Source organism: Drosophila santomea, unplaced genomic scaffold (assembly GCF_016746245.2).
Source record: "Drosophila santomea strain STO CAGO 1482 unplaced genomic scaffold, Prin_Dsan_1.1 Segkk63_quiver_pilon_ctg1_scaf, whole genome shotgun sequence".
Classification (NCBI taxonomy): Eukaryota; Metazoa; Arthropoda; class Insecta; order Diptera; family Drosophilidae; genus Drosophila; species Drosophila santomea.
This window is the reverse complement of record NW_025318995.1, coordinates 285,246-296,095: the sequence shown is the minus strand read 5'-3', so window position 1 is coordinate 296,095 and position 10,850 is coordinate 285,246. Positions and strand designations below refer to the sequence as shown.

The 10,850-nt window shown below is 48.9% G+C and overlaps 1 protein-coding gene across 1 annotated transcript; it reads left to right on the top strand.

Annotated features, from left to right (window-relative positions):
- Positions 1-5,436: 5,436 nt before the first annotated feature.
- On the top strand, positions 5,437-10,217 carry LOC122756600. Its single transcript, XM_044006690.1, has 5 exons — positions 5,437-5,653; positions 7,177-7,895; positions 8,144-9,224; positions 9,802-9,943; positions 10,004-10,217. The coding sequence occupies exons 1-5, from the start codon at positions 5,437-5,439 to the stop codon at positions 10,215-10,217; spliced, it is 2,373 nt and encodes a 790-aa protein (XP_043862625.1).
- The last annotated feature ends 633 nt before the right edge of the window (positions 10,218-10,850 follow it).

The window sequence follows — 10,850 nt, the reverse complement described above, 5'->3', positions numbered from 1 at the left end:
CTGTAAGGCCATTCTTCTCGAACTCAGCTCTCTGTCCACGGCATCGGCGCAGGAACCTCAAAACCCAAGCTGTGGTCCTCAACAGCCGAGAATAGCTCGAAAATCTCTGAAACAAAATAAATACATCGCTCGTACCGACAAGCGCAAACTCGCACTGGTAGCTTTCCTGGATACAGAAGGATCTTTTAACAACGTCATCCCAACGGCGATTACCGGAGCCCTGACAGACCTTGGGGTGGACTGCAACTTGGTGGGACTCATAAACTAACTGCTCACCTGCAGGAAGGTTATGTCTTCACTAGGCGCGTCAAACCTCACTAGGCACGTCAGCAGAGGCACTTCACTCCCCACTTCTATGGAACATAGCAGTCAACTCGATACTATGAGACATGGAAGAGGGGAGGGGCTGCAGGATAATAGCCTATGACGTTGCTATCATCTGCACAGGCAAATACCCCCAAACGCTATGCGATCTCATGAGCGAAAAACTCAGTGTTTTGTCCAGCTGGACCAAAAATAACGGATTAGGAATTAACCCCTCAAAGACCTAGCTGGTTCTCTTCACTAGGAAGTATAATATACCAGACTTAGTCCCACCTATCCTCAACCATCAAAGACTTTCCTTCAGTAGCAGCGCAAGGTACCTGGGCGTATTACTTGACAGGAAACTAAACTGGAACTTGAATCTCACAGACAGATACAATAAAGCTTTAATAGCACTCTTGTGAGAAGTTGAAACTCCGCACAAATGCGGATGGTGATCGCATGAGGAGTGCCTGACGTTGCCAGTTACGCAACAAGGCAAAGCGTAGTAACGGCAGTGCGAAGCCCGGAGAAAGAGAGTTTGGAGACTCTGGGCTGGAGAAAGAGAGTTGGAGACTCTGGAGGAAGAGAGTTCGGAGACTCGGGAAATGGAGAGAGAGAGAGGGTGGAGACTCCGGACTTACTGAGAAGAGAGTTTGGAGAGTCAGCAGGCTTAAAGGCAAATAACGGGACACATCGAACTTTGGACCGGGCCAACGGTAAAATCGTGGACTTTGGATCCGGAGACTGGAGGGGTGAACCGTTAGAGGAGGCCTATATAAACAGGCCGAACGCTGGAAGCGGGACAGTCAGTCGGGGAGAACAAGTGTACAAGTCAACAACGTGAGAACGAAGTCAGCAGAGGAGCTACAGCAGTGTTCGTCAACAAGGAGCAAGATCGCTACGTCAAGACGTTCGGGACGAGAAGGTCTCCGAACTGAGACGCAGGTAGCTGAGGTCCAAACGACGAAGCACGAGTAGCCAAACAACGAGGAGGCAAACAACAGGAGAAGCCAAACCTAAGCGGGCACCCGAGGAAGCGGCAGGGATTGTGGTGTAGACCCGGTGGACTGTGTAGGAGATCGCGTGCTTGAACCAGGCGATAGCCTGGTGTGTCCGTGCAATCCAAGCAGGCGTGGTACCGGCGCCGCCAGTCCGAACCAGACGTGGGGTTGACGCGTTGCTGTTCCACAGGCGTTTGCCTTGGGGATCACAGCCGTGAGCTTCCGTGAGTCTGCGTACGACAACAATTCTCAGCCCACGCGACAAGCGCCCACAACGAAGGTCCGCGCCACCCAGGACGACGAAAGCGGCAAGACAGTGGAACTAGGCCACCGAGCAGGACATCCAGGTCCGACCGCACCGACAGAAGAGAAAGGTAGGGTGGAACGTTCGTCTTTCACTGGACGTCTTGCTACAGGGACTGCGGCGTATCCGGGCGGTAGCGCGGTGCGTCGGAAGGAACTGAACAAGCGTCTGGCGGGACCGGCCGGGACAGAGCAAGGGACAAGAGGCTGTGGCTAGCAAGGCGTATGCCTTTGAGAGCCCAGCAATTGTTCATCCTAGTCTGGGAACGGTGACGCTTCCCTAAGCCCTCGACCTTCCTTCTCGCGCGTCAGCGGCAATAGCCGGCGAAGGTCCAACGCTACGACGAGAGAGCAGAGGCATCCGGACAAATGAAGTACATTGTAAACTGAGCTCAAATAAAGAACCGAGAACGAAACTGCGAGTGTTATTACTGGTAACCGGGTGATCACGTTATTATATAAATTTGGTGGGACGAACGCACAAACTCTACTGAGCTAGCCGCACGTATTCCGTAGCGAGCAGACAAATAAAATCAGCTCGTTACACTCTTCACGTACAAGAAAGCAATAGGGCTCAAATGGGGCATGACACCCTATATAGTAAACTGGATATATACGGCCATCGTCAGACCAATAATACTGTACGTGGTCGTGGTATGGTGGCCGGCTCTGAAAAGAAATCCAGCATTAAAATGCTAGCAAAAATGCAAAGAGCTGCGGCACTCTGCATCAGCAGTGCTTTACGCACCACCCCAAACGAAGCCCTAAATGCCATATTCAACCTCCCAAGCCCAGAACTAGCTGGCATGGAACAGGCTACAGTAGCGGCAATCAGGCTTAGACATACCAAACAGTGGAACCCACAAGAAGCGGGTAACTCATGTATCCTAAAAAAAATGCAAATAGTCCACTCCAGGACAGACTACTGCACTCCAACGGAGTACATACAAACACCTTTCAACACAATCATCCCAGAGAGGGACGATTGGAACTCACGAACACCTGGCCCCCAGAATGCTATATGCTTCTATACGGACGGGTCAAAACTACAGAACAGAGTAGGAGGAGGAGTTTACTCCGAACAGCTAGGCCTACGAATCTCGTTCAGACTCCCCGATCATTGCAGCGATTTCCAAGCTGAAGTAGCAGCAATAAGAGAGGCCCTGAAACACTTAAAATCACTAAAACCGGAAAGCTCTCATGTCAACATTTTCAGTGACAGCCAAGCAGCTATCAAATCGATTGGCTTAATCTCAAGTCACTCAAAAACAGTATCGAATTGCCGATCATCTTTACACGATGTTCACGCCAGAAGGGCGCAAACAGTTGAGCGGCAGTGTAAGCGGCCAATGCTTGTACTCAAAGCTCCTCCACGGCTCGCAAGCACCGCTGCTCGCGCTCTCCTTCTCTCCTCGCGCTCTCCTTCTCTCCTCTCGCTCTCCCTCCTTCCCGCAAGGTATTCACCACTCCGCGGTCCCGCGGTATTCCCAATGTTAGGTTTAAGTTAGGCTTAATTTACAAGTGTTGTAATAAAGTGCGAAATTGAAGTCGATCCCGTGACTTTTTCATTTCTGGAGGAATTTATCAGCAGCAGCCGCAACAGCAACAACGACGTCAGAAGCCAAATTATCTTGGACAACAACTCCGCCCACTCCATTTCATGGTCCTTCGAGCCGGATACATCCTCATCCTACCAGCGCTCCTTGCGGAAAAAATCAAGATAAGTACGGCTTTATATCCTATTCCGTCCGTGGTCTCCATTTTCGTTTTTCCAACGGCGTTATTCTTTCCGTCCATCCGTATCAAGTGAAAATTAAGTGAAAATATATAAGTACATGCGCCCAGCCACCGTGATTAAAAAAGCACTTTGCCAATACCGGCCCCCAAATTCGTCTTACGGTGATCCGCTGGTATCCAAGCGCATATACATATATATATATACATTTTTTTAAAACACTGTCCAAAATTCACTATTATCGTCCGCTGCTAAACTGCTGTTTTTTTTGCCTCAATAAAAAATACAATTACATATTCCAATAAAATTTACATCTACATACATATATAAGATTCACTCCATAGATTTAACCAATTTAAAACACAAAATAAATATATTACCAAAAATAATAAATAACATCAAATGCGAACTGAGAACAATTTTTATCTCTTGGCTCAAAATAAAACACAAATCTCGACATACAGAATAAAATAAAACCTGACTTGTTTTCTTCCGATATTACATTACATATATATGTTTAAACTCCAAATAATACATACATACATACACACAGTCGCGACTTACATAGGCTTGCCAAGTGCAAGTTCTTTCGTCTCCTCTTTGTTCTTTATTGCCCTGACAAAAACCGGCACATAGCGACGAGAGAATACCCTAGAATCGAAACATAAAATAAAATAAATAAGTCCGACGACAAAATTTAAGAAAAAACTGACCCGATTATTTAATAATTATTTAAGCCAAATAATAATTTTTTACAAGCTATATCTGGCTCCTATTTCTGGTTCCTAAATTAAAATAATTATTTATCAGTTCCACCCAAATTTATCAGCCTCCCAACTTGGCTTTTTGGCGTGTTTGTTGGTTTTTTTTTGGTGTTTATGTTTCGCATCCGTTTGTCGCGATTTTTCGTTGTGGTCCTAAATCCGGTAGCTATTTTTATAAATTATTAGCTATCATCCGAACTCTATTCGTTAGCTATTTTTTAGCTATTTTTTTTCCATAAATTCAAATTTATAGCTATTTTCTATATATTAGCTATTTTTTTTTTCGGGATCTCAAGTCGGTAGCGATTTTTAATAAATTATTGGCTATTACCCAGACTCCATCTGGTAGCTATTTTTTTCATAAATTCAAATTTATAATATTTTCTATATATTAGCTATTTTTTTTTCGGGATCTCAAGTCGGTAGCGATTTTTTTATAAATTATTGGCTATTACGCAGACTGCATCTGGTAGCTATTATTTAGCTATTTTTCCATAAATTCCAATTTATAGCTATTTTCTATATATTAGCTATTTTTTTCGGGTTTTCAAATCGGTAGCGATTTTTTTATAAATCATTGGCTATTATCCAGACTCCAGCTGGTAGCTTTTTTTTTTAGCTATTTTTCTAGAAATTGCAATTCATAGTTTTTTTTTTATAAATTTGAGCTATTGTTTCCAGATCCCAATTGCAACTTTCTCCCGAATTCCGACGGGATTCTTTGTCCATCCAGATTTGGGTGCTCTCTGTGTCTGGTTCTTTTTCGATTCCACATTTTTTGCGGCGGGCAGGCCTTCTTGACTTCCTTCTCCTAGGGCATAGCTGAGCATGCCCCTAGAGGGGACAAGAAAAAGACACCCGCACCTGGAAAAGAACAAAAGTTCAACCCGCAATCTCCGCTATCCACTCGCGGTAAGCCAGCACCCAAGTCCGTTAGTCCCAGGGTCAAAACCGCGACTCCCACTCCGAAAGCAAAGGTTTTGCCATCGACCAGTTCAAAGACAACTCCTAGGATTGTCATTTCCCGACCAGTGACGCGAGCGTCTAGTGAGTCTTCTCTATCGAGAAAATCCGAGAGTCCCTCCGCTGTCGGGACTGATTTCCTCCGCGTCACACGCTCTACCACAAAGAAAATGGCATCCTCTGAGCAGCCAACGCCCGCAACCGCAGCGTTGCATAAATTCATCGCCGTCAGCGATCGCGTAAGCCTTTTCGAAGCGAAGATCAACAAGCCTCTCCGTCCCTACACACGTTACAAGTCCGTCTGCAACAGGTGCGAGCCTTATGGGACAAAGTGGAAAGAGAGTACGAAACATGCTCTGACCTAATGGCCCAAGAAGGATCCCTCGACACAGTGTCTATTCTCCAGGCCAAATATGACTACTGCTACAACAACAATCGACAGAGCAACGCCTCAAGTCGCGCAAGCACCCTCTCAGCCGCTAATTTCGTCCGGCTGCCGCTTACCTCCATGCGACACGGAAGTCTTCGATGGCGACTACCTCCGATGGCCCACTTTCCGGGACCTATTCACGGCAATTTACGTAAACAACCCCAGGCTGACTCCGGTCGAGAAGCTATTCCATCTCCTAACGAAAACAAGTGGCGAAGCAAAAGCCATCGTGGCGAAATCTTCTCTCACGAATGATGGTTTTGCTTCAGCGTGGGAGACGCTTCGAGATCGGTTCCAAAACAAGCGACTTTTAGTCAACAGCCAGCTCAAGCTCCTTTTTAACTTGAGTTCAATTCCGCAAGAATCTGGTCATGCTCTAAAAGAGCTACAATCCACGATTCAGGGGTGTTTAACAGCACTAGCGCATTCCCAGGTATCCACAGAAAACTGGGATTGTCTCTTGGTTTTCCTTTGCGCGAGCAAACTGCCCAAGCAGACCCTGTCATTATGGGAACAGTCGCTAACTGCCAAATCCGAGATCCCAGCTTGGGAAGAAATGTATGCCTTCCTGAGCGAAAGGTATCGGACATTGGAAGCCATCGAAGATATGAAACCGACTCAGGCAGTTCCAAAAAGGCTTCAATCTTTCGAGACAAAGGTCAGCACCAAACAGAAAGGGTGTGACTTATGTTCTAAGGAGAACCATCCGGTCATATTGTGCCCGCGTTTTCTTCAAATGCCTGTTGACTCGCGCTCCGGCTATATAAAAAAGAAGCAGCTATGTCTGAATTGTTTTGCCAGAGGTCACCAGCTACGTGACTGCACAAGCACACACAGCTGCTTTACATGTAAGGGCAGGCACCATACGCTGCTGCATCGCAGCCCCCCAAATTCCGAAAATGCGAGTTCCTCAACCTCGCCCCCTACACAGCAACCTCCGAGACCCTCCAGCAGAAATGCATCGGCAAGCACCTCAGCGGTGCAAACTTTTTTCGCGTCCGGCACTTCAGCCGTCCTACTGAGCACAGCGATCATTGACGTGTGCCATTTGGGGACGAACTACCGAGCCCGAGCCTTAATCGACTCGGGATCCGAGGCGACGTTCATTTCAGAACGCCTGTTCAACCTCATCAAGTTGCCATTCCGCAACACCCAGACCCAAGTCTCCGGGTTAAATCATTCGGTCTCCGCGAAATCCTCGAAGCTGTGTCACTTCGGAATTCGCTCTCCTACTAAGCCAGGTCTACAGTTAGACACTGAAGCGTACGTCCTTCAGGAGCTCTCAGGCAAACTGCCCTCCTATCCGATCCCTCGGAATTCTTTGAAGGACCTACCCGCACTCCGCTGGGCAGATCCTACCTTTTTTGAGAGCTCTCAAATTGATGTACTGATCGGGGCTGACATTCTACCATCCATAATGATGGATGGCACCCAACAAAATATTTGCGGCTCGCTCCTGGGCCAAGAAACTATTTTCGGGTGGGTGCTAACGGCGCCGATTTCCAAGGGTAAGCCGAAACGGGTCGCATCCTTCACGACCCAGGTGCACCAAATAGGCGCTCCCGTTCCGGGACCCCGAGAATACCGGATCCGATTTAGGATATTCAAGATCCATTGCGTTAGCTCAGTTTCTTAGAAACGAAAATCGTTTAAAAAGAGACTTTCCCTTAAAAGAGCAATATGACAGCGTGATCCAGGAGTACCTGGAGCTGGGTCATATGAAAGAAGTTCCGCCGACTCACAATTCTCCCTCGTATCATCTTCCTCATCACGCGGTAGTTAAGCCCGAAAGCACCACTACAAAGCTTCGCGTTGTATTCAACGCTTCAAGTCCGTCGGCAAATGGGACCAGCTTAAATGATATCCTTCATGCTGGTCCAGACTTACAATCCGATCTAACGATCCAGGTCCTGAAATGGCGTTATTTTCAATACGTCTTCAGTGCAGACATTACGAAAATGTATCGTCAGATCTGGGTCGATCCAAAACATACCCCGTTTCAAAGAATTCTGTTCCGAAACAAGGAAGGAGATATCCGAGACTTTGAACTAAAAACAGTTACCTTCGGTGTCAACTGCGCCCCCTTCCTCGCCATTCGAGTCTTGCAACAGCTGGCAGAGGATATCCAAGCGCCATTTCCAAATGCCAGCCGCATCATCCAGCAGCACATGTACGTCGACGACGTTCTGGCAGGGGCGAATTCCGTAAACGAAGCCCAAAGTTCGATTCGAGAGTTGCAAGCAGCCCTAAGTGCCTCCGGGTTTCCGCTAAGAAAGTGGACCTCGAACAACAAAAGCATCCTTAAAGACGTCCCGGCCGAACACCTCCTTCATAGCGAGTTCCTTGACATCGATGCCGAAAGCACTGCCAAGACGCTCGGTATTCGGTGGAGGGTAAAGTCCGACGAATTCTATTTCGTTCCCCCCGAAATAGTTGTGGAACCCTCCTATACAAAGCGAGAAGTTTTGTCCCAAATCGCTAGGTTGTTCGATCCTGCCGGGTGGCTCGCGCCGTTCATAATCCGTTCAAAAATGTTCATGCAGGAGATTTGGTTGCAGAACTTAGGCTGGGACGATAAGCTTCCCACTGAAATGAGTCAGCGGTGGCAATCGAATTAGACGAGTATTCCGACCTCAACCAGATCCGCGTTCCGAGATGGATCTGGTACCAGCCTGAGGTAATCATAGAGCACCACGGTTTCTGTGACGCGTCTCAGAGAGCCTATGGAGCGGCTATATACATCCGCGTCGAGATGGGGCAAAAGATCCTGACTCGCCTGCTTACAGCCAAAACACGAGTGGCCCCGGTAAAAACCGTCTCCCTTCCTCTGCTAGAGCTCTGTGGTGCCGTGCTGTTAACCGAAATGGTGACAGCAATCCTTCCGCACATGCCCTCCGCCAATTCAGATATCCGCTGCTGGACAGATTCCACAATCGTCTTAGCCTGGCTAAGAAAGCCTGCGTGCAACTGGACCACATTTGTGGCCAACAGAGTTGCCAAGATCACGCAGGCGACGCCAGTCGACTGTTGGGCACACGTTCGCTCAGAACAAAACTCCGCCGATCTAGCCAGTCGAGGCGTATTCCTACATGAATTGGCAGAAAACCATCTCTGGTGGCACGGACCAGAGTGGCTGCAAGGGCCACGAGAGCTATGGCCAGCACAAAGCGACACTCTTCCAGTGACAGAGCTAGAGCAGCGCGCGGTCAAAGTGCATTTTGTCAAGGCCCCGTCCATCGACTTTCTCGAACGTTTTTCCAAATTGGACAAGGCCCTGCGAGTTCTGGTCTGTGTTCAACGCTTCCTTAAACGCTGCCGCAAAGGTTCGTTCTTGCCCAATTCACGGCCTACAAGTGAAGAGATCCGGGAGGCAGAACGAACTCTGACCTCCATTGCGCAGCGCAGACCATATGGCCAAGAGCTTCAGCATCTGACCGAGAAAAGGCCTCTTCCAGTGTCAAGTCCTTTGGTGAATTTGTTCCCGTTCATTGACCAACATGGCCTTTTAAGGGCGTGCGGCCGTCTCACTGCCTCCAAAACCCTGCAATATGATGAACGTCATCCGATTATTCTCCCCTATGACTGTAGACTGTCGCGCCTCATCGTCCAATTTACCCACCAGATTACTCTTCATGGCGGTAGTCAATTGATCGTACGCCTGATCCGATCGAAGTATTGGATTCCTAAAATCAAGAATCTGGTGAAGGCTGTGGTCAATCCGTGTAAGATTTGCACGATTTACAAGAAGAGACTCCAAACACAGCTGATGGGCGATTTCCCGACAAATAGAGTCTCCTTCTCGAGGGCGTTCACCTACACGGGTGTCGACTATGCCGGCCCTTTCGAAATAAAAAATTATACAGGGAGAGCGTGTCTCATAACGAAGGGATATGTTTGTGTGTTTGTGTGCTTTTCCACGAAGGCTATCCATTTGGAACCCACTTCCGATCTAACAACCGAGAAATTTCTAGCGGCCTTTGCTCGTTTCGTAGCAAGGCGCGGTTGCCCTCAGCGGGTCCATTCGGATAATGGTAAGACCTTTGTGGGGGCGGCAACTTTGATTTCCAGGGACTTTCTCCAAGCTACCAAAGAGTCCGTGACTGATTCATATAGCCATCAGGGATTCGTATGGCGGTTCATCCCACCAGGGGCTCCACATATGGGGGGTTTGTGGGAAGCAGGGGTGAAAAGCTTCAAAACCCTGTTCCTTAAATCGACGTCAGCCCGCAAATACACATTTGAGGAGCTGGCGACGCTTCTCGCTAAGACCCCTCTCCCCTATGTCCGAAGATCCCTCAGATTTGCTGGCCCTCACACCAAGCCATTTCCTTATTGGAGGGCCGTTGCTTTCCACGGCGGAACCCAAGATAAAGGGCGAAGCCAAGTCGATAATAAATCGATGGCAACACCTCAAGGCACAACATCGGCAGTTTAGTGCACGGTGGAAAGAGGAGTATCTTAAAGAACTCCATAAACGAAACAAATGGCAATTTCCGACCAGGAACCTCCAAGCCGACGATATGGTAGTTGTCAAGAAGGACAATCTACCACCGAACGAATGGCGACTCGGCAGAATCGTTTATGCCTTTCCAGGAGCCGACGACCGCATTCGAGTCGTTGAGATCCGTACGTCTCGCGGCACCATAAAACGCCCTGTCCACAAGGTTATTCTTCTACCGATGGAGGACAAAGAGTCCTCCGTTCCTAGGGATTAGGGCACTTCGCCCATTCCGGGGCCCAAATAGTAGTCGGCTCATACTAAGCTTTTTATTTCTTTTATTGGCAGACTTACTACTCACTTCCTAAAATAATGTCTCCTCGTCCTCGTGCCACCCAGTCGTTGGTACTGCCGTAGCCAAGACGGATGCAAGAAGTGTGGAGGAGACCACCACACTCTACTCCACATGCACGAGGTCCTCCCCGCTCCGACCCCGGCAGCGCTACCAGCTCCGACGCGCAGGGAGCGCCACCCCGCTGCACCTCGTCCGGTCCGGATTTCCCGCACTCCGCCACCAGCCCCAGTCGCCAACAATCGCCCGCGTCCGAAGGTCTCCGTCGCGTCTCCGTCGGTGGCAACGGGGCAGCAGAAGGCTGTTCCCATCCTGCCTACAGCCGTCGTCGTGCTGGACACGGGCTCGAAGACTTTCGAGACCGGGGCCATGATCGACCCATGCATGCCGGTGAGCAGCATCGACCGGTCTTTGGCGGCTGCGTTCCGGCTGCCCATCACCCGGCTGGGAGACGACGAGGTCTGCTCGGTGACACTCCGGTCCCGAACAAGAACCTTCCGACTCAACGTCGTCCTGAAGATCGAACCCAGCCTAAGGATCCGGACACCCATCCGAGCT

Bases quoted from the DNA above. Each gene is read 5' to 3' on its own strand.
- LOC122756600 (XM_044006690.1), top strand. From the start codon at position 5,437: ATGGCCCAAGAAGGATCCCTCGACACAGTGTCTATTCTCCAGGCCAAA. The intron at 7,896-8,143 runs GTAAAGTCCGAC...GACCTCAACCAG, and splicing joins CGCTCGGTATTCGGTGGAGG to ATCCGCGTTCCGAGATGGAT. The intron at 9,944-10,003 runs GTGGAAAGAGGA...ATTTCCGACCAG, and splicing joins CATCGGCAGTTTAGTGCACG to GAACCTCCAAGCCGACGATA.